Below are 27,937 nucleotides of genomic sequence, written 5' to 3'. Positions count from 1 at the left end.
AATATATACTAATAATAATATAATAATAATATACACTAATATATATGATATTAAAACTAAAAACAAAAAAACAGTGGAGCAATAAAAATAGAAGACAGAAATATCTTTTATCCCCTTCTTTAATCTGGAGTAGTAACATCCTATTAGCACTTGACCTAGACGGTATTTAGTGATTACATATATCTTAAAACCCTGACTGAAATGTTGATTACTATATTGTGTAGATGGAATGGAACCATACAACCAACATACTTAACAGCACAAAGCAGCTATAACCTTGCAGCATAGATGATATCAAAGATATACAAATCTGTCCTTTTATCAAATATAAATAGTAAATGTTGCATCTTACTTTCATTACAAATTTAGAAAACTGGTAACTTCCTGAGCTGCATGTAAAGTTAATGATGCTGTATTTCTTGTTCTCTTTATGTTGGTGAGATTTCATGTGAGTCCATGACTCAGTCAAGGCTTCTCAGTTCTCTCTACGTTCACACACGGCACAATGTCACCCTAAACTCCTGTCAATATGGGAGAGCAATCAGTCATGTCTCTTGCAACTTTTCTGCTTTCAAAACAGAACCTGGATATACAATTCCAAAGCCCTTGCCATACTAGATAGCAACAGACAATCTGTCTCATAGCCTTTTCTCCTCTTTGTATTCCAGTAGTACTTGTATGTATATGTAAGTCCAAAGCCCTTGCCGTACTGAACAGCAGCAGTAGATGGTTATGTAAGTCCAAAGCCCTTGCCGTACTGAACAGCAGCAGTAGATAGTTATGTAAGTCCAAAGCCCTTGCTGTACTGAACAGCAGCAGTAGATAGTTATGTAAGTCCAAAGCCCTTGTCGTACTGAACAGCAGCAGTAGATAGTTATGTAAGTCCAAAGCCCTTGCCGTACTGAACAGCAGCAGTAGATAGTTATGTAAGTCCAAAGCCCTTGCCGTACTGAACAGCAGCAGTAGATAGTTATGTAAGTCCAAAGCCCTTGTCGTACTGAACAGCAGCAGTAGATAGTTATGTAAGTCCAAAGCCCTTGCCGTACTGAACAGCAGCAGTAGATAGTTATGTAAGTCCAAAGCCCTTGCCGTACTGAACAGCAGCAGTAGATAGTTATGTAAGTCCAAAGCCCTTGCCGTATTGAACGGCAACGAGGAGCCTCTCTCTCAGCTTCTTCTCATCCTTGTATTCTGGAAGCAGTAGACGATTGAAGCAGGTCATGGCAGTGGGAAGGCGCTCAGAGTCGGGACCGTTTCTTTGAATTACGATAGGCAGGCTGGACAGGCCTTTAAGAGGAACCTGAATTGATTAAACAAAATATAAAAAGAAAAGTATGAGGAAAGGTAGAGTGCTTTTTCTTAAAGAGTTGTTATCAGGAAGATTTTGCTAATTCAAACGCCTCATGGTTTGAAGACTTTTTTTCAGACTTGTTTATTATTTATATGAAGATCATGCAACTGATCTCCAAACTGAGAATTATAGCAAAATTCTTTCTCAGGAAATATCTCCCGAGAAGGATGCACGCAAAGTATGAAAACAAAATTACTTGATGCATTTCGACTAACACAGATATGGAAATGTGAAATAGACTTACCCTGTCGCTTCCTGTGATGAAGTTAAGCAGTTTCTTCTTCTGTTCATTGCTAAGGGAATGAATCAATCTCCACAAAGATAACACAGTCGGGTGTTTCCTATTTGATATTGAAAGAAAGAGAACATAATTATAAAGAGCATTGATTGCATACTGTCAGTGCTGGTTATAAATTTAAATGTTAAGACCCCACAGTTATATATTTTAACGCTTGAAATATTTGATAAATGAATTGTGAAAGAAAGATTTCTAAGCTCAATATTTTGTTCATATTCCTCATGAAAGATGATAATCACATAGCACTGCCAAAAGGCTTGTTCAGATACAATGCGGCTAGTTAAACCGTTGAAGGCATTTTCAGATACAATGCGGCTAGTTAAACCGTTGAAGTTTTCTTCAGATAGGCTTGTTCAGATACAATGCGGCTAGTTAAACCGTTGAAGTTTTCTTCAGATAGGCTTGTTCAGATACAATGCGGCTAGTTAAACCGTTGAAGTTTTCTTCAGATAGGCTTGTTCAGATACAATGCGGCTAGTTATACCGTTGAAGTTTTCTTTAGATAGGCTTGTTCAGATACAATGCGGCTAGTTAAACCGTTAAGGTGTTCTTCAGATAGGCTTGTTCAGATACAATGCGGCTAGTTAAACCGTTGAAGTGTTCTTCAGATAGGCTTGTTCAGATACAATGCGGCTAGTTAAACCGTTGAAGTGTTCTTCAGATAGGCTTGTTCAGATACAATGTGGCTGGTTAAACCGTTGAAGTTTTCTTTAGATAGGCTTGTTCAGATACAATGCAGCTAGTTAAACCGTTGAAGTGTTCTTCAGATTAAGTCAACTGTAATACGCTTCATGTTTCTGTATCTTAAACACAGAGCTCAGCTGTAAATAAGCAAAAGCCCTTTTTGCCCACAGTTGCCATTCATTTTACATATAAAACACTTGTGGCAGCTTATTTTTGCGGCAGTTTACCGTGCTGTATGTTAACAAGCCTTAAGAGATTGTAAAGCAATAGTGGCATTCCTTTTAAGCACCCAAATAAGGCTAAAAATACAACAGCATAAGATGAACATGGATACGAAAGAAGGGTTTACTGAAAAGAATGGCCAGTAGTTGAGAGTTACAAAGGAAGTAATGGTTACCTGGAGAAGCCATCCTCATAGGTAGCAGAGGTCTCTAGAGCATGGAAGTCTAATACAGGACTACCACAGATGAGAAGCTCTATCTCTGAAGGTTGGAACAGCTGCAGGGCTGAGCCTCCACATACGCTGTGAAAACCTCTCGCAAAGGCCTGATGGAATAAACAAAACCTTTTAAAATGAGTCTGTAAATATTTTCTGTGACATTCATTTGGTTGCGAGGAAATTATGCCTGTTCTGCAAAATCATGAAAGTTCTCTTTAAACAAAAATTATGTTTCCATCTAAGAAAATTCAAATCTTTGTTTTGGAGTACAATCCCATTTTGTGCTACTGGTATACAAAGAAAGGGCATGGCAATGAAAAGGGGGTAAATTTTATGTATGAACAGACATAAAACCAAAATGTTTTGCAGAGAAAGAGATGTTAATAACCATCTTTGTCACAACTATCATTGTCATTAATATCAGCATATAAACTTTAATCATAATTATCAACACCCTGAATTTATTTATAAATCATATCACCGAACATGTACAGTACCATCGCACAGCTGACCAATATCTCTCAGTCAACTGTCGGCAGATACAGTGGACCATGAAAGTCCTTTCTATCTGTGGCCTGTATAACCACACTAAGGCATTACTTAGCCTGTGGGTAAACATATAAGCCACAAGGTATCATCTTAGTACAACTAAATATTAACTTTATAAACCTCTGAAATTGTTTTAATTGTTAGTTTTATTTCAATCACCTACCTCAAACTGTCTTGCAATGCTATCTATCAGTAAATGCTTCACATATAACCGTGCATACTCCTCTTGATTCTGAAATGTAACACACAAGATAGATTCAATAAATCAAAACAGAAAAATACATCTCAAAGTTGGGTAACTGAATACTCCTTTCACTCTCCATAAAGTCTCCAAACATTAGGAGCTCGGGCCATGATATTTCTTTTTTGGCATATATACTCCATATAAGAATGGGCCTTTAAGAAAGGATACACTCAGTAACTTTGTTCAGGTAATTTTAAAATAAATATTAACACCTAGTAACACTTCATAGACATTTCGCTGCATTCACTGCAGTGTTATTAAACTCTAAATCAATATTGATTCTTTTTAACATTTTCACTTGGTTGCTAGTGGTTATTTAACATTAAAATAGTTTGAAGACAAATGAGAAAAGACGTACTTGGTTTGTTACTGGAATTTGCGAGCCATGAAGAACCAAGTCAACAGTTAAAATATCACCCATTGATAAATAAGAAACCTGCAAAGAAATGAAAAAAAAAGTTTCCATACAACACAGAATTGCGATATGATATTGGAACCAGAGGCTACATCACCAGCAACAATGACATTACATTTAATTCAGTGCCTTACAACAAAATAATTCCATATAATTTGTATTACTCTAACATCTGGCTATCACTATTCATGAACAAGTATGTATTGATAGAATGTACAGTACCATCGCACAGCTGATCGATATCTCTCAGTCAACTGTCGGCAGATACAGTGGACCATGAAAGTCCTTTCTATCTGTGGCCTGTATAACCACACTAAGGCATTACTTAGCCAGTGGGTAAACATATAAGCCACATGTTGGTATATATCATTAAATCAACATGAATCTAGCAAATACACACAGAATACATCAAATACTCAATAAGTACCGGTAGTAATAGTGATTCAGTCCAATACATGCATGTGATACATGTTTTGCTTTGATCTCATTTACTAAACTAACCTCAATGACATTTTATCTAATCTAACAGTTTGTGTAGACACCCAATCATTCAGAAATAAAGATATTAATGATAACTTACATATTCTATGAATGATCACCATAATCAGATTTAAAGTCCTAAAACACATCATTGGATTAATGTATTTACCTAAACCCCTTTGGTACATTAAAGGTAATACAAAGTTATGGTATGGGGTCATGAATTTTGTTCAAATGAACATATTGGACGCATATGCAGTCCTACAATATTCAGTGATCGTTGTCGCGGTTGAAATCGAGTCTAAAGTTATGAAATTGTAAATAATAAACTTTTCATATCACAAATTATATATCACAACTACATATTCTGAGATTTTCATTGTCGCAGCTACCATTGTACGGCCGTAGACGCTATTTGAAATTTATCAAAATTTACCGGGAGCACCGGTAAATTTTTATAGTCAATTTTTCTCGGAAGCAGAAGTGTTTTAGGGGCTAAATTTTCTAGTGCTTATAATACATCAACAGGGCCATCCAAATATATCAAAATTGTAAAGAATCACTATCCACCCAAATTTAAAAATTTCCCAAAACTTTGTATTACCTTTAATATATTGTCTAAATTATATCACACTGATTTTTGAAATACAGTTCTGATTCTTGGAAAGGATTATTGAATCCACACAATAGTGAATCCTGTCTCACACAAGGTATATGATGTAAGGCCTAAAACAAAAAAATGTTGTATTGCCCTTTGCGACCGACCAAAAAATCTTAAAATCTACGGTCAGCTTTTTAAAAAAGATATTATTTTTTTTACCAATTTTTTATTTTAAAAATGTATTAAAGCATTAAAACTGAGAAAAATCAGCCCAAAGAGAGAGTAAAAAAAAAAAGGGTTTCCGACCGACCCATGTTTTGACACCTAAAGGGCAATACAAGATTATTTTTTTAGGCCTAATCTTCCATAGTTTTTAATGTATATATCCGACACAATCTCACTAAGTTACCTGGAATGTTTGACAGAACACATCCTCTACATCTCCCTCATACTCCAGCATCTCTCTGATGCCCCGCCCCAGGGACGGCTGCACCCCTATCAGGTCTTCCAGGGTCATGGGATCTTCATGGAGCTTCTTATAGATGGCCATAGGGAAATTCACATCTAGGATGATACCGTTGTAGATTGCTAGGCCAAGCAGGGTGCCTACCAGCTCAAACTCATCGTCAGAATCTGTAGAGCCTTCTGATCCTGAAAGTGTAAGACAATGACATGTTTAGACGACACAAGCAATACCGAGCCGGGTGAAAGTGACAAATGTGTGACAACTAGACGGCCAGAGAAAACATTGAGAGGATGAGCATAAAGGGCATCTATCAACCTTGTACCATTGTGTGGCGTCTATCCAGACCTGCCAACCTCTGGAGTTCAAAAACTGCATTCTTTAATCCCAAAGTTGTTTTTTACTGACAAAAGTTGTATTCTTAAAAAAAACATGGACTGTTACGCGGATCAATGCCTCTTACAGTTCCTACATACAGGAACATTTTTTTTATGGATCATTGGTTGAATATGCATGATTTCGTCATCAATGAACCAATGAACATCCCCAAATTGCAGATGTGAGATGCTTGTAGGATACTTTACAGGACAGAATGGGCATTTTGCCATTGGAAATGGCACACACACACGCGTTTTTTAATTATTTTTTTAAATCATATTTTATTGAGCAAAATCATACTGTTGTATTTGCTTCTAAAAATTGTATGAAATACGACTAAATCGTACTGGTTGGCAGGTCTGTCTATCATACCCATAGGCTTAATACGCGAGCCACTCGGTTCCTGTTGGTAATGGGTTCACAATTGTGTACTAAATTAAAAAGTTTGTCCCAAACCAGAAAATAATTGTTAGCGGAGCTACGACCGAACATTCACATTGGTCCTACAAATACCTTCTCATTGGATTTACACTGTTGATCTTAAAGGGAGTGTATCATGGCAAATACTGGTTAACGCTATCTACATGTACGTCTTCTTTTGGACAACTGCACATAAACGAATGGACTAGATTAACTGGGTCAGGGCGAGCTAGCATTCGCGAAACAGACCGAAGTTCTTCTCAGGTTTTGTTTTCGCATATGTTGCACGCATGTGAATGCTGCGGTCGCGTCGTCCGTATTCGTATTATACCCGATTGGCCCCGAGTAGGGCCACAGGACACATAGTCTCGTCATGATATACTCCCTTTAAGAGCATACCATTCTTGCAATGCACATAGAAGCACATTTCTATCCATATTGGTCACTTTGGGCACTATTAAAAGCACTCTACCTTAAACGTATTATTTGAAGCATTAGTTTTCTCGATGTCCCTCAGAGTGCATAATATGTTGTATCAAAATCTTCATAATGTACATAATGAGAAGGCAATAGAAGTAACTAGGCGTTGTGGCGTGCGCCTGTAATCCAGCTAACAGTGGAAGTTACAAACTGATTCAGCCGAGGACGCAGGTTCGAAGCTGAGTCACGTCTTTCGGATGGTGACGTTTAAAGGTCGGTCCCCAGACATAAATAATCATATCTGATTGATAAACGTCTGTAAAAACCCAATACACACACACACAGTAACATGTTTGTCCTACCATTGATCCATATTGTCCTGTTCTCGGAGGAGCTAACAAACATGCCATAGCTGGGATTGAAGACTGCTTCAGAGATAAGCTGAAAGAATTCTTTCTGAAGACCACCCATGTCCAAACCCTGATAACAGAAAGAACAAAACATACAGAACATAGAATAATTCAATCAATTCAATTTTATTTCATTCAGTTAAAAAGAAAAAACATTTTATGTAACAATCATATATATAACATAAAATATGCATTAAGAACATTTTGGACAAGGACATAATGGTGCAACACATTATAAAAACAATATAATTTGCTTTATATATAAATGGCGGTAATGCATAAATGTGGCTTTAGGAGGGGTGAAAAAAAATATGAAGCTTTAACAGTATTTAAAGACTGAGGCAGTACCTGAATTAGAGCAATGAATTTACTCTATCATACATGAAAATAAGAATTCACCTTTTATCAAGAAAATAAAATCTATTTCAATGCTTTACAGTTGTAGCCTTAGAACATATAAGTCCTGAATAAAGGACCAATTCACAGCACCAGAGTTTGGTTTAGTCAAGGTACTAATCATGAATTACCTGGTCATTTAAAAAAGGACTTACAGTCACAAGCCTCAACTATATACTTCAGTTCCTGAGCATTCAATGTAAAACTCCCATTAAACAGGAAACTATGATGATGATCTCACCTGTTCTCCTCCTCCGATATACTTGATCTTGAGTGGTTTCTTGAGATCATTCTTCTTGAGTCTGATCTGTGCTAGGGTATCACTGATCAGGTAGTCACGTCTTACTTCCAGGACAAGGAAGGGACACATAGCAGCCTTGATAGAATCCTTCAGGTTAGGAGTGAAACGTCTTCCATCTGTCAAGTACTTCTGTGCTTGGTTCACTCGCTGAAATAAGTAATCATATTGCGACAAAAAATTTATATCTACATTCTCATAAAAATAATTCATAAATTACATATTTGAAATAAAAACAATGTCACTTATTACTCTTACAAGAAGAACATAAAAGCATCTCAACAATGATTTTTAACTGTTGAGCTACTGAAGGTAGGTCAAGACCTTATTGAGATGATTTCACTTGTCTAGTATCCTTAATATATCTCAGAGCTTTGTCTTGGCTTTTGTGATTCAGAACTTTAACCATTACATTTTCCTACGAATGTTAAGAACTTATTGCTACTGAATCAAATCTGCTGATCTTCTTTAATTTTCAAAAGAAATGGCAATTATCACAATCAAGTAATATGTACTACAATTCACATCAAACGTTGGAAATAAAATCAGAGTTTTCCCACTCGCAAATTTTATTTATTGGTCATAAATCAAAAAGTGGAATGAGACTGCTACTCACAGCTTGATGTAGAATGGCCACCTGATATTCTTTCCTCATCTGAACCACAGCATCAAGGTGTAACACATGTACTTTGGACTGTAAAAACAACCAAAATAGAGCATTCAATATGCCAAGCAAAGCTGCATTAATACTATAAAACACTTATGGTCACTCTCAATTTGAGGACAAACACCATTAGATTGTTACATTAAATATCCACTTCTTATAAACTGTGGCTCAACATAGAGTTAGAGGGCAAAAATACCCCCATTTTTTAGGACAAGTAACCCCCAAATTCAATTACTTTACTGAAATGAATATTTATTTTCTTGTATTGAAAACAGATCAACGTCTCCTGCAGAAAACGATGATATTCCTACAAAATATATTTTTTTTTTTTAATATGATCAAAATGTAGAGGGAAGGAAAAAAGAATAAGGGAAAGGATTAGAACTAATACTGCAAATGAATGTCAACAACAAGATATAAGGAAGAGAGAAAGTATGACAAAAAAAGAGAGGAGAAAAATAGAGTAATAGAGATATAGGGAGAGAGAGAGAGGGAGAGAGAGAGGGAGATAGAGAGGGATAGGGAGAGAGAGAGAGGGAGAGAGAGAGAGGGAGAGGGATAGAGAGGATAGGGAGAGAGAGAGAGAGAGAGAAAGGGATAGAGAGGATAGGGAGAGAGAAAGAGAGAGAGAAAGGAAGAGAGAAAGTATGACAAAAAAGAGAGGAGAAAAATAGAGTAATAGAGATATAGGGAGAGAGAGAGAGGGAGAGAGAGAGAGGGAGATAGAGAGGGATAGGGAGAGAGAGAGAGGGAGAGAGAGAGAGGGAGAGGGATAGAGAGGATAGGGAGAGAGAAAGAGAGAGAGAAAGGAAGAGAGAAAGTATGACAAAAAAGAGAGGAGAAAAATAGAGTAATAGAGATATAGGGAGAAAGAGAGAGAGAGAGAGAGAGAGAGAGAAAAGGGATAGATAGGGAGAGAGAAAGAGAGAGAGAAAGGAAGAGAGAAAGTATGACAAAAAAGAGAGGAGAAAAAAAGAGTAATAGAGATATAGGGAGAGAGAGAGAGAGAGAGAGAGAGCGAGAGAGAGAGGGATAGAGAGGGAGAAAGAGAGAAAGGAAGATAGAAAGTATGACCAAAAAAGAGAGGAGAAAAAAAGAGTAATAGAGATATAGGGAGAGAGAGAGAGAGAGAGAGAGAGGGATAGAGAGGGATAGGGAGAGAGAAAGAGAGAAAGGAAGAGAGAAAGTATGACAAAAAAGAGAGGAGAAAAAAAGAGTAATAGAGATATAGGGAGAGAGAGAGAGAGAGAGAGAGAGAGAGGGATAGAGAGGGATAGGGAGAGAGAAAGAGAGAAAGGAAGATAGAAAGTATGACCAAAAAAAAAGAAAAATAGAGTAATAGAGATATAGGGAGGGAGAGAGAGAGAAAGGGATAGAGAGGGATAGGGAGAGAGAAAGAGAGAGAGAAAGGAAGAGAGAAAGTATGACAAAAAAAGAGAGGAGAAAAATAGAGTAATAGAGATATAGGGAGAGAGAGAGAGAGAGAGAGAGGGGGATAGAGAGGGATAGGGAGAGAGAAAGAGAGAGAGAAAGGAAGAGAGAAAGTATGACCAAAAAAAAAGAGAAAAATAGAGTAATAGAGATATAGGGAGAAAGAGAGAGAGAGAGAGAGAGAGAGAGAGAAAAGGGATAGATAGGGAGAGAGAAAGAGAGAGAGAAAGGAAGAGAGAAAGTATGACAAAAAAGAGAGGAGAAAAATAGAGTAATAGAGATATAGGGAGAGAGGGAGAGAGAGAGAGGGAGAGAGAGAGAGAGGATAGGGAGAGAGAAAGAGAGAGAGAAAGGAAGAGAGAAAGTATGACAAAAAAGAGAGGAGAAAAATAGAGTAATAGAGATATAGGGAGAGAGAGAGAGAGAGAGAGAGAGAGAGGGATAGAGAGGGATAGGGAGAGAGAAAGAGAGAAAGGAAGAGAGAAAGTATGACCAAAAAAAAAAGAGAAAAATAGAGTAATAGAGATATAGGGAGAGAGAAAGGGATAGAGAGGGATAGGGAGAGAGAAAGAGAGAGAGAGAAAGGAAGAGAGAAAGTATGACAAAAAAAGAGAGGAAAAAAATAGAGTAATAGAGATATAGGGAGAGAGAGAAAGAGAGAGAGAAAGGAAGAGAGAAAGTATGACCAAAAAAAAAAGAGAAAAATAGATTAATAGAGATATAGGGAGAAAGAGAGAGAGAGAGAAAAGGGATAGAGAGGGATAGGGAGAGAGAAAGAGAGAGAGAAAGGAAGAGAGAAAGTATGACCCAAAAAAAAGAGAAAAATAGATTAATAGAGATATAGGGAGAAAGTGAGAGAGAGAGAAAAGGGATAGAGAGGGATAGGGAGAGAGAAAGAGAGAGAGAAAGGAAGAGAGAAAGTATGACCAAAAAAAAAGAGAAAAATAGATTAATAGAGATATAGGGAGAAAGAGAGAGAGAAAAGGGATAATAATAATAATAATAATATGGATATTTATATAGCGCCGGTATCCGCCAGGCTCTGACGCTCATGGCGCTGTACATACATGTATTACTATCACAAAAATATAACTTCTTAACTAAAATAAAGTAAACTAAAACACAAATTATAACGCTACATTGACATGATTAGATAGCACTGTTTAGAAAGAGATGGGTTTTTAGAGCAACTTTGAAGGCATGAAGGGTAGTTAAATTACGAATACTAACTGGCAGCTTATTCCAAAGGGACGGACCAGAATGAGAAAATGCTCTATCCCCCCAGGAACTGCGCGTCTTAGGGACAACTAATAAGGAGGATTGAGATGAACGAAGATGTCTAGAGATAGAGAGGGATAGGGAGAGAGAAAGAGAGAGAGAAAGGAAGAGAGAAAGTATGACCAAAAAAAAAGAGAAAAATAGATTAATAGAGATATAGGGAGAAAGAGAGAGAGAGAGAAAAGGGATAGAGAGGGATAGGGAGAGAGAAAGAGAGAGACAGAAAGGAAGAGAGAAAGTATGACCAAAAAAAAAGAGAAAAATAAGAGTAATAGAGATATAGGGAGAGAGAGAGAGAGAGAGAGAAAGGGATAGGGAGAGAGAGAAAGAGAGAGAGAGAGGGATAGAGAGAAATAGAGAGAGAGAGAGAGAGAGAAAGATTAACTCACAGCTGGATCCAGTAGGAATGGAAAGTCAAGTAGAGATGGGACCGGTGAGAATTCATCTCTGGGTGACTGAAGAGGGAGCCCTGCTTTAAGCTGCCATCGATGATACTCTGTTTGGTAATCAAGATCCCTACAGATAATAATATGATAATGAAACACATGACATAATATGATGTTCAATATCTCTTGTGATGACAAAAACGCTTTATAACCTTTCAAAAGGTTCAATATAAGAATCTACTTGGCTTAGAATGTCCATGTACAATGAGTATGTGTCTTCATCTTACTTCAGAAACTTCATTGAAAAAAAAAAAAAGTTTTGGCAGGCATGTGGGTAATGCCTTGCACGGAACAGCAAAAGTAATCATACCATTCTGGATTCTAAATGCTTAAAACAGTAGTTTTCTTATAAAGAGATTGTTCAAGATGTGACATGCTGTAAAATGCCTTTGAATATATTACTTTTTTTCTGAAGTTCAAATATATCTGTTCACTCATTCTTCCTCATTTTGTCCTATCACTGCCTAAAGAGACCTTACATAACTAATGGGAATCATCAAACATTCTTCCCAATGTTATGGTGATGGAATGGTCTCACATAAAAGCGATAACAGCTTACCTGAAATCATTAACAATGTATCTATATCGTAGAAAATATCACAGGAGCAAACTCCAAGCCTTACAGATAGTTACCCAATGACAATTTACAGATTTCTGATACAAAATACACCAATACCTAAACTCATGTAAAGTGATTACCTTGAAAGCTGGTGACAGTAGAAATCCTCTAACTGAGCAAGGCCTTTACTGGCATCATGCTCAAGCCGGATTTGATTGGCTTTATACAGGATTTGCATTGCTATGGCAACATGAACCATGCCCTCAGATGCACTATGGTAAAAATAAGAAACAAAATATGAATCAAAATAAGTTGAAACCAGTATTAAAAAAAAATGACAGTAATGGGCTATTCAAAATACCTTTGTCCACACAATTTCATTCACCAATTATGTTGCATGTTTTGGAAGTCTTCAAAAATTACATGCAGAAAACAAACAGCACTTAGAAATGACTTAACCCTATTTAGCCCGGGGGGGGGGCTTGAGAAGCCCCCCCCTCGACATTTTTCGCGATAATTTTTTAACGCAAGAAAATCTTGCACTGAAATTTTGTGACTTTTTTCTTTCGAGTCTTGCGCAACTTTTGAAAGAAATTTTTCGAAAATCGGACCTACCATTACAAAGTCACGTGTCCTTTTGTCTTCGCATGTCAGCCCGAAAATCGCTCATTTTTGTGATTTGTGTACAAAACATATGGAAATCTCATTTTTCAAATAAAGAGGTAAAACATTGGTTATTTGGTCTTGTTTAGATTTTAGGTGTTTATTTTGGGGTCAAAATAGTTGAATTATAGTTGGAAATGAAATAAAACAACAAAAACAATAAAATACATAAGTTAAAAAAACAAAGAAATACATAAGAAATTATCAAAACAATAGATAACCTAAGGAATAACCCTGGTTTTTCAAATTTTTGTGCTGTATTATTATTCCAAATGGTCTAACAAATATATGTAGTGAGAAAGAATGCTTAAATATGAATAATGTCTGATTTATGGGCAAAAATGTGAATTTAATGACCTTATTTGCATAAATTACCATAAATATGCAAATGAGTGAATTTTTCAAAAAAATTGAAATTACCATAGTATTCTATACACTTCACTTGACATGTATGCAAATTTTCGCGGCGATCGGGCGTTTCACGGCCGAGATCATAGGGGGGGGCCTGAGAAGCCCCCCCCCGGGCTATGCAGTTTCAAAATAGCCCGGGCTAAATAGGGTTAAAACATACAAGTCATGGTAAACGGTAAAACACCTAAGAACAAAAATTGCTGCCGCAAAATGAATTGACTTAACCATAGTGGGCTTCACTTGTCGATCGATTCACCTAAAATGGTTCTTATTTTGCCACTGCCTTTTCTCTTTCTTTTAAACATGGTTTACATGGTAAAGCCTCATTAAGTTATGACAAGGTAAAGGATGGCTTTTAAAAAAAAGATGATGTAAGTGTAATATGCTTTTTTCATTCTGCTTTGCACAGTTACCATTCATTTGAACCTAAAAAATCCATGGCGGATTCTTTACTGCAGTTTACCATGGCATATCTGAATGAGCCTTAAAGGGATCCGGTAACTTTGTCTTAGATCCTTTAAACAAATCCTTGATTTAGCTCATGCTGCAATGATAATTATAAAGCTTTAGGTCAGTCAGGAGCTCCATGACTTTTACAAGCCTGTCTGATTATCAAGATATTTATGATTGAAAATCAAAGTCAAATTTTGTGTTTGATAAACGGTTTTCGTAACAATAAAGTCTATTGGGGAAAACGAGTATGGTAAAACCGGTCACTCAAAGGTTTTTACTTTTTTTGAGGCACTTCTTGATCATTTTGAAGCACAATTTTTTAGAGCTTCAATATAACACCATATTACAGACACTGATAACACGTAGGGCCGTGCATCTCACATTTTGATTTGTTAAACGACCCCTTTAATGTGTGAACGAGATTTTACCCTTCATTAGGTCTGATCATGGAGACCATGTGAGCTTTGAGGATCTTCAGGAGTCTCTGGAAGCGCTCTTTGTCCAGGTGAAGGAGGGTCTGGATCAGACTTGTCCTTGCACCAGGGACTAGTTGCTTGGCTATTATCCTGCACAGGACCTGGACCAACTCAAAGTTCAGCTCCATAAGAGGACACTCAAGGATGATCAGCAACTAAAGGTCACAACAAACATACATGGTATAGAGTTACAGTATTGATTGCTGGATGGGACAAAACAGACTAGAAATATAGGATGGGATAAGGTTATACATGGATTTATAAACAAATAAAAAGTGAAACTTTATACATTATTCTCTTATGAACAGGTAACCAGTGTAGTTGTTTAAACAAAGGAGACACATGATCATATTTTCTTGCATTTTTCTGCACGATTCTGGATTCGTTGAAGTCTAAAACAGAATATGTAGTTGTGATATATAATTTCCAAATGGGAATCGCTAATTGAATGTTATTTTGTACCACATTCATGACCCCATACCAAAACTTTGTAATACCTTTAACCACTAAATGATATCAACATTTCTTGCATTTTCAAGCTTTAGAGAAGACCTCACAGCTTACCTGGTTGATACCATGTGACTGGACCAGGGACTGGTCTAGCTTCCTAAGGAGGATCTCAAAGGTCTAAAGCACAGCTTACCTGGTTGATACCATGTGACTGGACCAGGGACTGGTCTAGCTTCCTGAGGAGGATCTCAAAGATCTAAAGCACAGCTTACCTGGTTGATACCATGTGACTGGACCAGGGACTGGTCTAGCTTCCTAAGGAGAATCTCTATGGCATTTGCTAGACAGGTCATGAATCTATCTCTAGGATGCAGGTCCCATAGGAGATTGTATGCTGTCTTTACAGCAGCCAGGTCAAGACGGCTGTAGGGGTTGTTCTCTTCCACCTGCATACAATGATCAAAATATCATAAAAACTATCTTTCAGATTTTTAGCGGAATATGCAAAAGTAGATTGTCACAAAAATGGACAGGAAATTAAGTGGCCGGGTTTTGCTGCTACAAAACATAGAGTCAATGTATCAATTAGACTCCTGCTTCTGACACAAACGTTTGGTATCACACAGTAAAGACATTGCCAACTATTGTCACACACAATGGTTTATTCATTGATATAATGAACATGTACATGTATCACAGATAAGATTTCATGACATTACTCCTGAATTATGGTCATCTTGATACAAACAAGTTCTGTCATATCAAACATCAAAAATACAGAAGAACAAAAACACCAAACATGAGATTCATTCTTCAACGTTGGGAAGGACAAGGGTCAGAAGAACATTAGAAACCTCACTGACCCTGAAGCTTGCATTGAGAGCTACATCTGACATGAAGACAGTGCGTATCGTGTTGAGAAGGAATGCATCGTCTCCACACTCCTTATACTGATCAATAATACTCTGGTGGAAAACAGGAGAAAGAAGATACATTTACAATTCAGTTGGTTGGTTTTTCCTGACTGCTAAGAAAGCATGTGTATGCTTGTAAGTAAGCAACCAGGGGTGGTATTCTGAACATTGTTGTAAGTTTTGTGTTATCTTTTGTTGTATCTTCCAGAGATAACACAGCGCTAATATTGTTGTAAGTTGGTATTCTGAACATTGTTGTATCCCTGTGTTATCTCTTGAAGGACCGCCTCTATCTTATCTTTGACCACTGATGACACGCCCATTTTTATGGACCCTACCAATCAAAATCTATTTTATATAACCATGATAAGTAGGCCAACCAATAGGAATACTTCATACTATATCTGAAGATGCACCTAGCGCATATTAATCTAGGGCGTAATTAGTTAAGTGTGCGCTTATTATGCGTGTCATCATATGCGCTGTGGCATGTGGATCATGAAAACAAGTCACATTTTCACTTAAATGGTTAAGATGAGAGCAATAAAATTGTCAATCCTAGCATGTAATTTCTTAGAAAATTCTCATCTGTGATGTTTCCGGTCAACACACAATCTTCTTCTAACTCATCTATTGGCACGAAGTTGGTTCTGGGCAAGGAAGATTGCCGCCATTATATCAACACGAAAGATACAACAACCCCCTACCTGTTGTAAATATTGTTGTAAATACCACGCAAGATAAGATAAGATAAAAGATGCAACAATTTTCAGAATACCAATTATCTCGTCATGTTATCTCCTGTGCGCATATGCAAAATGAGGATTAAGCGTCATTTTTTTAATAATACGCACTATTACAAGCGCACAAAAGTTTGAGCGCAGGCGCGACCAAAGAGATGAGAGAAAAGATACAACAAAAGTTACAACAATGTTCAGAATACCAACTTTATCTTATCTCCAAAGATACAACAATATTAGAGATAACACAGGGTTCAGAATATGGCCCCAGGGAACCAACAAATCAAGTCCTCTCCTAGGGACCTCGTGATTAGGATTAATGCCTTATCAAAGGGCACTAGCGCATTGTATTGGTTTCAAACCCACTACCTCCCTGTTACGAGACCACTGCTGTATCACTGAGCCATCACCCCTCACTTATTTCATTCAAGTAAATGAAGGTCATTTCATATGTTCATCTTAAAATTATTTTCAATCACAGGATAGATGCAGCAACTGGGAAATAGGAGAAGAAAGGACTTACAGTGTATATCATATTATACTTCATCAAGGCAAGACAGTCAATTAGCTTGACATCTCCTTCCAAAATTACGTAAATTGAATTTACTTAATCTGAAATAGTATATCTAGATAATCAGTACTGGAATTCATACCATAACACAAACTCAAATTACTAAACACTATCCCTAGACATTAATGAAGTATTTGCAAAGAAAGAACAAGCAAGTACCTGTAGCATACTGAGGGTAAGATGAGTCAGAGCAAATTCCTGGCCAGTATCTAGAGCTATCTCAAGTGAAAGTGACCTCTCAAACTCACGCAGGTCATCGGTCTCCTCAAGTGCTTCCTGGTCAGAGAGGAGCCTCATGGGACTGGGGGCGGGGCTGAAGATGGGGCTGTTAGTAGGGCTGGCTACAGGGCTGAGGGAGGAGAGAGGGTTGGAGGAGAGGGAGGAAGGCTCACGACCAGAGGTAAGGCTTAAGGCAGAGCCACCAGAGTTCATCTGTAGGCTGTTACCAGTACTTCCCATGGGGCTTGTTCTGGACCTAGAAGGCAATCAACGAGATGTTACCTCATGTGCTTAATACTTTACTTGATTTGCATATGTGCATTCTTCTCTGAGTGATACAATGTCATTGCTTTGGATGTATGGTCGGTCACACACCGGCTGGTTTTAATATCTATGAATTTAGAATCAGCTAACATTTTAAACAATATGGAGTGCACTTTGCCCTGTAACACCAAAATCTACTCCTAACCCTAACCCCACTATGTAAAGAGTATTAACCAGAGTATGTATAGCTATTGAGGTATTATTACTTACCTGTAATGAAGATTGACTAGGTTGTCATAGCTACCACGCAAGCTTAAATTCTCTTGACTGGAGCTAAGGCTACGTGAATGAAGCCCACCCTCAAAGTTCATGGACCTTCCACAGTTCCTCTGTAGACCAGAGTTAGATCTGGACAACAGACCTCGACTAACATCTTCACCTGACCCAGCCATTTGACCTGATTAACAAAGAGAAGTATTATTTTCAATATTTAAAAAAAAATAGAAATTATAACCCATGATTTTTTTCTTCTAATGTGGAAGGAAGTTATTGAAAGAAAATGAATTGTGGACTGCTCTTTAATAATAATAATAATAATACACAAGATTTATAAGGCGCCAAATCCACTTGACAGTCAAATGCTCAAGGCGCAGCTTGTGCAAAAGATGAAATACATGATACATAATATATACAAAAGCGCAATGATTTTCTATTCAGGCATGAGTTAAAGAGTCTGGAAAAAATAAACAGAGGAACAGAGGTGTATTAAAACTTAAGTACCCTTTACAGGGCTCCCAGGGGGAACATCAGTGTCACTCCTCCTTTCTTAAATTCATTGCTTGCTGACTTGGTTTCATGATTGTATTTCTTCTTCCTTTCCAGAAAGAATTATTTGAAAGTTAGAATTCCAGCTGACATCATCTGATAAGGAGGAAATTTCATGCAAGTGTATTATAAACCAAAACATCAGCACAAATTTGCGATATCTACAAGTACTTTAAAATATGTTTTCAATAATTTCAACATGATGATTTAAAACTTAAATTATAAAATCTTCCCATGTAAAGCACCGTAGAAAAATAACTGGTGTATAAATTCCAATACCTGATACTGATGTAAGGAAGAGGGCAATGAAAGTGAATGATACTAACAATTTCTACTTCTGCTTGGAGACTCATCTACTACCCAAGGCATATCTGGAGTATCTCCTGTCTGTAAGCTATGATCACTTCCCCATCGTATCACATCACCTCCTCTCCTGGCAGCTCCTTCCCGCTCATCTCTCACCACCAGCTTACCTAGTGACCCCACCCTCTGTGCAAGCATGGAAGGGTTCGACCCCGCCCTTGTCCCCGGTAGCTGATGCCTTCCACTTGGAGGTAGGTTGGTTACAGGAGAGGACTGTCTTCCTGTTGGCGGTTTGCGCATAAGCTTTACAGGAAGTCTATTTTTCTTGAGTTGGCCAGGGAAAGTCTGTGGTTGTCCACTCCCTAGCTTCTCCAGGTCAGATTTGGAATGCCTAAAAGTTGCAATGTTCTTATTTGAGTTTGTGGCAGCACTGTTGGTAGTGGTAGAGAAAGACTCTGGTTGAGGTACATCTTTGAAGAGTGTGGCAAATGGTGATGAGGAATACAGGGTCTGGAGGAAAGACTTCACTTTACTGTTTTTCGCCTGGAAGACATCTTCTGGCAAGGCGCGGCCGATGAACTTCTCTGAACTACAAAAGTATAATCTGTTGAAAAGATAAGGAAGCACCTGTATGAGGCTTCTTTATTTCCTTTCAAAATATTATGCCTATACCTTAGTCACACTTTTGCGTATTTGGCTTGCGTATTGCCACGTATTTATGGCAAGCCGTTTTAACATCTATTCCTATTTCTTTATATCAAGAATTAATTTCTTGATACCAGTAAATAGAAATAAATGTTAAAACGGCTTGCCATAAATATGCAGCAATACCCAAGCCAAATATGCAAAGGTGTGACTAAGGTATTACTAAAACTCATACCAATAGCATCGCGTAAACATGGCACTGATTTATATCACCCTAGCGATTGTTAATATGTTGCAAGGTAAAAGGTATAAAAACCAATTCTTGTATAGCGCATATCACATTATGATATAACGTCTCTCTATGCGCTTCCATAGGATATTATTACCCTGGCTTTAGCTCCTGGAAACGTAGTGCTCAGTGCATTCAAGGAATGAATCCTACCATATTTCCATTTACTACACCTGGGTCGAGTGTGGCAAATGTAGATTAATGTCTTGCCAAAGGACATCAGGGCTGCAGCAGGATTTAAACCTCTTCCCCCATACCTTGTGGTTCACAGTCCAGAGACTTATCCACTAGACCACAACACCTACAAGCAGTACTCCATGAACATCAACTTACAATGGCTTCTCTTGAGAGCTCTTTGTGTTTTTAAACTTTCCAGCGGAACTATGGACAGGAATTTGAGAACAGATTCTCTCTGTATCTCTTAAGAGGTGCATTGAAGGTAGTGTTACATATGAGAAATAAACACCAATTTCTCAGATAATAAACAAACAAACCTTAGAATGAAAAATTAAATTTGATAGTAATAATATTCAGTATTTTCAGTAACATTTATGATAAATTGTGCTGTCCATTCTCCATTTTCATGAGAAAGGGAAAACAGAAAAGGAAAGATGGAAAGGTACGGAAAGGAAAGATGAAAAAGTTTGATGACAATTAAGGAAAGATATGGAAGGAGTGGTGTATATAAGATGGTTAAAAGAGAAGAGATGGACATGAAGGATTCAAGACTGAAGCAAGCTAACCTTTGACTAGACGCAAGCTGGATGCTGATGATAGCAGCTACATCAGGAGTCATCCGGATTGCATCTTCTGAGGATCGGCAGAACTTATTCCTGCACTCTCTCCTCCCGCATCCCTCAGTCAGCTGGTAGTAATATCTAAAATCACGAATGATCTTATGATTACTCTGTACACTTCTTTCATGCAAGATGATCATATCGTGCTTTTATGCACATTAAATTTCATCAATGATACATATTTATCACTTTATCTCGTAGTTGAATTCAGAGAGCATCATGAGATTAAAATGTCAATACTGTAGGCAAACAAAATGGTAAATTTATTATGCAGATTATTTAAAATGTATTTGGAAACAGAGGAGTGTCAATTAATATAATATAACAATATTAATTACACAAGTAGTACATGAACAGACGGGTTTATAAACGTCAAGAACCTACATGAACATATATGTTTAAACCACAACAGTATGATCATTAGTGCTCTATATTGAAATGTATATTTACCTCTTGATGAATTGCTCTAGGTAATGCTTTGCTTTAGATCCTGTAGTATTAGGTGCATCATAACCCCTCTGTGGTTCTGCCTCCTGTACAGAAAGGTTACTGTCTGATAATGCTGCGAGGTTACTAGCACTCAGATTCCTGCAGAGAGTCACAGATAGAGAATTCAATGTACTATTCTGATCTGGTAATGATGGAAAATCAATTCTTACATAATTAAGTGAAACTGGTACTGAAGGCTGTAGCACAGGTCAATTATGTCTGCCAGATAGCTTGGTGATGTGCAAAGACAGATAAAAGAATTCAAGCATATATAGCGCCTTGAGCACTCCACAGAGTGGATTTGGCGCGATATAAGTTACATTATTATTATTATTATTATTATATAGATGTACAAGTCCAGACTGACATACTTAATATACAGTCTCCAGGAAATTGTGCTTTTCACTGAATGTGATTTCCAGGAATTCCGTGTAAGCTTTGTTCATATTAATCAGCTACACTAGTGAATGATGACAGAATAATTTCAGCTACTTTCTCATTAATTGCAATTTAGTTTCTAGAACTAAAGACTATCTTTTCATATCAATTTTCATAAGACTTTGTTTTGGATAAATCATCCTTCACTGCTCTTGCAAAATTGTGGAAGTGTCATGGTGTAGTTGATATTCATGGATTTGAGATCAAAATCTCAGTTTCATTCCCAGCCGTGCCACTAATGGAGGGTTTATTCCCTAGGGATATCCAGTATCGAAACTTCTAACCCCATGAAACGAGAATACATCCTTTCGAGTTTAAATGTCAAGCTACAACTGCAGCTAAGTATTACCAGACCCCATCTGTAGATTTGGAGCAATCCATAACACAATGGTGTTTCTTCAGTAAAAAAAAAAAAAAAAAAAGATCTAGATTTAAAGATTTGGTCCAAACCTACCTCTTCAAGTCCGTAAGCTTGGCTAAACTGTTTGATCTAGCACGTCCATCAATGAGAATGCTATCCAGAGATCCTCTTCTTACACTCCCCTCTAACTTAGGCTGACTGGTTGACAACTGTCTGCAAATCAAAAAGAAAATACAAAGTTTCAAAGATGATATTTCATTCCCATTCTCCAAATATATTTCAAGGCAAATGGTGGAGCTTTGTTTTTAAGTTTAGGTAAAAGATTTCAATTTTTCATTCCAAAACTAATTTTGGTTGATATGACTACGGGCTGGCATATTTGAAAATTTGTTGCATTACGTACCTCCAATTACATTGCTGAGGTATGTGCTCTTAACCAAAGAAATCACTTTCCAAGTACATGGAGACGGCTTTAATATAGGCCTACTGTATAATTACAATTACAAAGAACAGTCACATAATTACTTGCAGTATTTAGGTTTCAGAATACCCCTTTTTATTACCTGGTAAGTTTGAGTCGACCTGTGCCTTTGTCGATGGTTGTACATGTAGTAGGAATACTCTTTTTTCTGATTGCTCCTGGTCCAACAGGGGGCCGTCTATGGCCTGCAAGAGTCTCCCCGTGTCCACTCATCATGACAAGCTATACTACAGCTTCACGTTAACAAGTTTTGGCTCCGTGACATTCTGTTAGAGAAATAGAACGTTAGAAGGCAGGAATCCAGGAATAATGATAGTGAATGATAATGCCAAGGCAGAGTCTGGAGTCTTGAGACGAGTCTACTCGTTTCAATTGTGTCACGTAATTTACTTACTTACTTTAAATCTAATTTAGTGACCTAGAATAGAATAGGTCTACCAGTGGTCTATTGGTTTACTTTAACTTTTATTTATTTATGTATTTATTCATTTATTTTTTAATGTTACTTAAAAACTACTTGTTTAATAGCTACCTTATTAGTTTAACTTTGATTATCTGTAGAATCTAGACGGTAGACCTACATGTAGATCTAGATCTACATTTATTTTATTTGAATTTAATTATTAATATTATCGGCTCAGTTCTTTATAATCTATTTATCCATGTGTAGGCCAACGTAACAATATCCAGATCACAACCAGTCAAATCAATCCAACAAACGAAACATTACCTTGCTCAAGTCAATACATACATGTACATGTAGCCTTAAGGGCTCCCTGGAAATTTTTTTTATGATATGGTATTCGAGGGAGCCTTAACCGGCTCCCAAATTGATAGTAAGTTATCCTTTAATGAGCATGTTGAAGTCATCTGCACGAAAATTTCTAAAAGGTATTCTAAATAAGTTAAAGTATTTCCCACAAAAAATACTCAAAATAATCTATAATTCCATTATTTCATCTTATTTTCAATACTGTAACCTAGCCTGGAATTCCTCGGCTACATATTCAATGCTACGTTTATACAGATTACAAAAAAGGGCAGTGAGAATCATTTCGCATGCCAATTTTCTTGCCCATACAAAGCCGTTATTTAATAACCTGAATATGTTGAATATATTTGATTTTTCTGATTATGAAATTGCAACTTTTATGTACTTATGTTTTAAAAACTACATACCAAACAGTATTTCAGAATTTTTTTTGTTATAATGCCGATGTACATTCTTATAATACACATGGATCTTCAAACTTTCATTTAACTAAAGTACGCACCTCTCTAGCTAAAAACTGTATTTTTTTCAAAGGGCCTAAAATCTGGAACAGTTTACCAGTTTATATTAAACTAGTCCATCACTAAATGTCTTTAAAAAGAGATAGGGCCTATAAAACCTTGTTACTCAGTAGATATATTAGCAATGTTTGATCAGGTTTCTTGTTTTTGTTTGTTTTTTATTGTTTCGTTGTTTTGTTTTTTAGTGTTTTAGTTTGGTTGTTTTGTTTGCTGTCAATGTAAGAAACATAATCAAATCTTTTTTGTTGTTGTTGTTTTTGTTTGTTGTTAATCTTTTGGGTATATATGCTTGTACAATGTACTTATTCTGTAAATCTTCAATCTGGTCTTGTACTCATACTCTCTTCTCTGTATGGGGATGATGAGTCAAGACCTACAACTGCAGCTACTTCATCCGACGAGTCTGAATTTACCGGACCCTCCCCGCGGCCCGAAGGCGAGGCTTCTTCCTCATCCGATATCCCTAGACCCATGCCCTTCGCCAGGCAGCCCTAGCAGGGAGCTTCATGAGCTGAACCATGCCCTGGCTAGGAAACAGGAGCTTGCCCAGACCATGCATGGGACAGAGTGATGAGAAGATGCAAGTCATGAGGATACAGTATGAGACTACAATGAAGCAGCTGGAAGACCAGGTGAACACATTGTCAAAGGAGAAGGAGACATTGAGCCATGAACTCTTTGCAACCAAGACAAATGCAAATACTAACAAGTTGAGTGAGCAGCGTCGTAAGAGACTGCAGGAGTTGGAGGCACAGCTTAGTGAGTTGAAGAAGAAGATCAACTCTGCCCAGCGGCCCACGTTCGTGGGCGAACAATCAGGTAATGGGTTAGTCTATACTGAGTCTACCATGACCATGTTAATAATTTTCTTTATCTCTCTGTTAGGCCTACTTCATACTTCTTAGTCTGTATGATTTTCTCTCTCCGTATTGCCTTTAGTAGGGAGGCCAATGCCCGGGCGTAAGGCTTCTACACCTACGATTTGTGCGCTCGTCGTCCACTTCAAAAAATTAGCAGAAAGAAAAAAATGATGTAAAAATAAAAATTGATGAAAATAAGAAAATAAAATACAATTATACATTTCAAAACATACCTATAATCACGGATCTGTAACGGTCTTTTACCATTTGTTGACGATCTTGCAGACTTTGACGTATTTGTATCCAATAATTGTCGTAGCAGAAGCTACATGACGCGCACGCGCCACCGACTAAGAAAATCCTAGAGGGCGTAGAGGTTTGCTCACTAAAAACCTTCTCATTGGCAGAAGGTAGACCCTAAAAATATGGGATCCGTTTTGAGTAAAGAACTTTTGATAGAGATCAACATTTCAGATGTTCACAATTGCCACTTCTAACAACTAGAAAATATAAAGAAAAAAGATTATATCTTTTTAAATACAGATTTTTACAAACTGAACATTCAAAAGTAGATAGAATACGATGTTTCTGTCAATCTTGCGTTGGTTTGAGCCCTATAGCTACATCCATCTCAAAATGAGAAGGAAAACTGTGAACAGTGACATCATTGTCCGCGCCAAAAAAAAAGGGTATTGCGACATATGTCTGAGCTCCGGTCAGATGGTGCTCCAAGCGTAGTCTTACTTATAGTACCTTATTCTCACAGCACTAGATACGAGTGTCGTGCAGTAATGTATAAGAAGTGTTAAAAAAGATATTTCAGTAAAAAAAAAAAGTCTACGTGAGCAGTCTATCCTCCAATTGAGAATTGGAATGAAAGCCATGATTTGAAGGTGTGTGTTTTGTGTATGATACATGGTTAGTGAGTACCGTACGTTACGTATAGGATCTATAGCGAGAGAGAGAGAGAGAGAGAGAGTGAGAGAAATAATATATAGTACACGTCTGCGAACGTACGTTGCTGATTCCGTATTGTGTTCGCTGCAAGATGGATGTTATTTGGACCTCGTAACTTCTCGATCGTTGATAATGCAGTGTCAGATTGATCTTTACTCATGAGGAAATACTATTGGATTTGGAATATCACCTTAAGGTAGGCCTAGACCCTAATTATTAATTTTAATTCTTTTCTAGGATTATATTGACTACAATCACGTAGATCTACGTTTATTTTTTCTGTCTGTTCATGTTTTGTCCCTCCATGGCTCAATTTCAGGACTGCGGCTAATTGCAATGCAATTACCTAGCTGGAGCTGTGTCGGTGTGTGCGACCGATTCAAGGCTAGCCGCTGATGATGAATGGAATTTCGCGCTAAGTTTTAAACTTGTTGTCCGGGCAATGACACGCCCAATCCCCTCGGACCTGTCTAATTATGAACGTAATTTTGCGACATGAAATATAATTGTTTCAAGGCTCTTACGTACGGATAGGCTTAGAAGGAAGCTGGATAAAAAGAGCTGGATATCTCCTATTTGATGGAACTTCTGGAGTCGGCAGATGGGTGAATTTTCTTAGTGAAAGAAAATACTTTCTTTTAATCTTTGTTTTATTAGATTCTAGATCTAGACCTAGAATCTATAAACAAATTAGTAATTAAAAAGTTAGATTTTGGCATTGGCCTCCCTACCTTTAGCTATATTAATGTTAAAATACTCTTATAAAGTATGCACCAGAGAACACAATTTCACCTTGAAAATAAAAAAAGCTCTAGATCTAGACCTAGATCTAGATCTACACTGTGGGAGGGGGGACGATCATATTGGTAGGGAGGCCAATGCCCGGGCGTAAGGCTTCTACGCCTACGATTTGTGCGCTCGTCGTCCAAGTCAGAAAATAACCAGAAGAAAAAAAAAGGGGAGAAAAAAAGAAAACAAATATCTATGGAATAAAATGTATAACAAATACACAATTACACACTCCACAACATACCTATAATCACGGATCTGTAACGGTCTTTCACCATCTATTGACGATCTTCCAGATTTTGACGTATTTTAATCCAATAATTGGGCTAGCAGACAAAAATAACGGACGCACAAGAGAAACTAGAAGGGTCCTAGAGGGCGATGAGGTTAGCTCACTAAAATCCTTCTCAATGACTGAAGGTAGAGCCTAAAAATATGGAATCAATTTAATATCAAAGAACTTTTGATAGAGATTAACATATCAGATGTGCACAAATGTCACTTTTAACAACTAGAAAATATAAAGAAAAAAGATTATATCTTTTTAATTGCAGATTTTTACAAACTGCACATTCGAAGGTAGATAGAGTACAATGTTTTTGTCAATCTTGCGTTGGTTTGAGCCCCATAGCTAGAGCCATCTCAAATTGAGAAGGAAAACTGTGAACAGAGACCTCATTGTTCCAGCCCCGAATAGAAGTCTTGCGACATCATTATATGAATATGTATGAGCTCCGGTCTCATCGCGCGCAAAACAAATTTGACGTAGTCTCACACATAGTACCTTATTCTCAGCACTAGACACCAGTGTCGTGCAGTAATGTATGAGAAGTGTAAAAAAAGACATTTCAGTAAAAAAAAAAAAAAAGTCTACGTGAGCAGTCTAGAATCTATACTCCAATTGAGAAGTGTAATGAATGCCATGATTTGAACGTGTGTGTTTTAGTGTATGATATCATCATATGGTTAGTGAGAGAGAGAGAGAGAGAGAGAGAGAGGGAGAGAAATATCTCCGTCAGTACACGTCTTTCAATGCGTGCAGTCCTATTGACTATGTTTGATTCCGTATTGTGTTCGCTGCAACTGTGCAAGTTGGATTTATCGATCGTTGATAATGCAGTGTCAATTTTCTTAATTTACAATGAGTGGCTTTCGAGCTTTCTCTCATTATGTTTTGACCCTCCATGCCATGGCATGGCTAGCATGGCTCGATTGCGGCTTGCATGCAATGAATTACCGTACCTGGACGGCCTGGCTGTAGTACTGACTACTGTGTCGGTGTGTGCGACTAATTCAAGGCTAGCCGGTGATGATGAATGTACTTTCGCGCGAAGTTTTGAACTTGTTGTCCGGGCAATGACCATGATGACACGCCCATTCCCTCGGGCCTGTCTAATTCTCAACGTAATTTTTGGGACCATGAAATTGATTGTTTCAAGGCTCTTACGTACGGCCAGGCGTAGAAGGAAGCTCATAAATCATAGGAACTAGACCTAGCTGGATATCTCCTATTTTATGAAACTTCTGGAGTCGGCAGATGGGCGAGTTTTCTTAGTGAAAGAAAATGCTTTCTTTTAATGTTTGTTTTATTATAAACAAATTAGTAATTAAAAAGTTAGATTTGGGCATTGGCCTCCCTAATAAGTAATATTGGCATCGGTTGACGATATCAATCCCTAAAAGTTAGGTCTATAACTACATGTAGATTCTAGATCTACCGGTTATAAGGTTTTGCGAGCTGGACGACCCGTTTCATCTAACCTTAACTCCGGGAAGCTCCAACACCGGCGCCGGTGTTGACTTCCCGGAGTTAATCTAACCCCAAATTACATTTTACATTTACATTAATAGTCACACCATTCTGGTTCTTTCTAATCTAAATAAATTAACTCACCTGTTTCATATTCACTATTTAATGTTACTGTGCTTGAATGAAGGGAAAACTGGCGTCTAAAGTCTAAACACAATCCGACGCAACGGCAGTTTATTGTTTGACTGTTGTTGCATTGCATTGCAAAATTC

General features: G+C 37.4%; 1 protein-coding gene across 2 annotated transcripts; it reads right to left on the bottom strand.

The window, feature by feature from the left end:
* Positions 1-31: 31 nt before the first annotated feature.
* On the bottom strand, positions 32-27,937 carry LOC577378 (probable E3 ubiquitin-protein ligase HECTD2). 2 transcript variants are annotated; one of them, XM_030995362.1, is made up of 22 exons: positions 27,810-27,937; positions 22,099-22,282; positions 21,629-21,748; positions 20,698-20,835; positions 20,194-20,328; positions 18,540-19,120; positions 17,659-17,845; positions 17,065-17,380; positions 15,544-15,645; positions 14,953-15,126; positions 14,183-14,385; positions 12,368-12,499; positions 11,612-11,738; positions 8,463-8,540; positions 7,790-7,996; positions 7,105-7,222; positions 5,471-5,712; positions 3,924-4,001; positions 3,485-3,553; positions 2,731-2,879; positions 1,596-1,692; positions 32-1,300 (listed from the first exon to the last, which is right to left on the bottom strand). In XM_030995362.1, exons 2-22 carry the CDS (start codon positions 22,230-22,232, stop codon positions 1,115-1,117), a joined length of 3,573 nt encoding a protein of 1,190 aa, XP_030851222.1. In that variant the 5' UTR covers positions 22,233-22,282; positions 27,810-27,937; the 3' UTR covers positions 32-1,114. The 2 variants fall into 2 exon arrangements, with proteins under 2 accessions (XP_030851222.1, XP_030851223.1); XM_030995363.1 differs by lacking the exon at positions 15,544-15,645.

This window comes from Strongylocentrotus purpuratus, unplaced genomic scaffold, assembly GCF_000002235.5.
Source record: "Strongylocentrotus purpuratus isolate Spur 01 unplaced genomic scaffold, Spur_5.0 spur5_scaffold_21, whole genome shotgun sequence".
NCBI lineage: Eukaryota > Metazoa > Echinodermata > Echinoidea > Camarodonta > Strongylocentrotidae > Strongylocentrotus > Strongylocentrotus purpuratus.
Note: the sequence above shows the minus strand (reverse complement) of the source record. Positions and strands in the feature narration are given on the sequence as shown.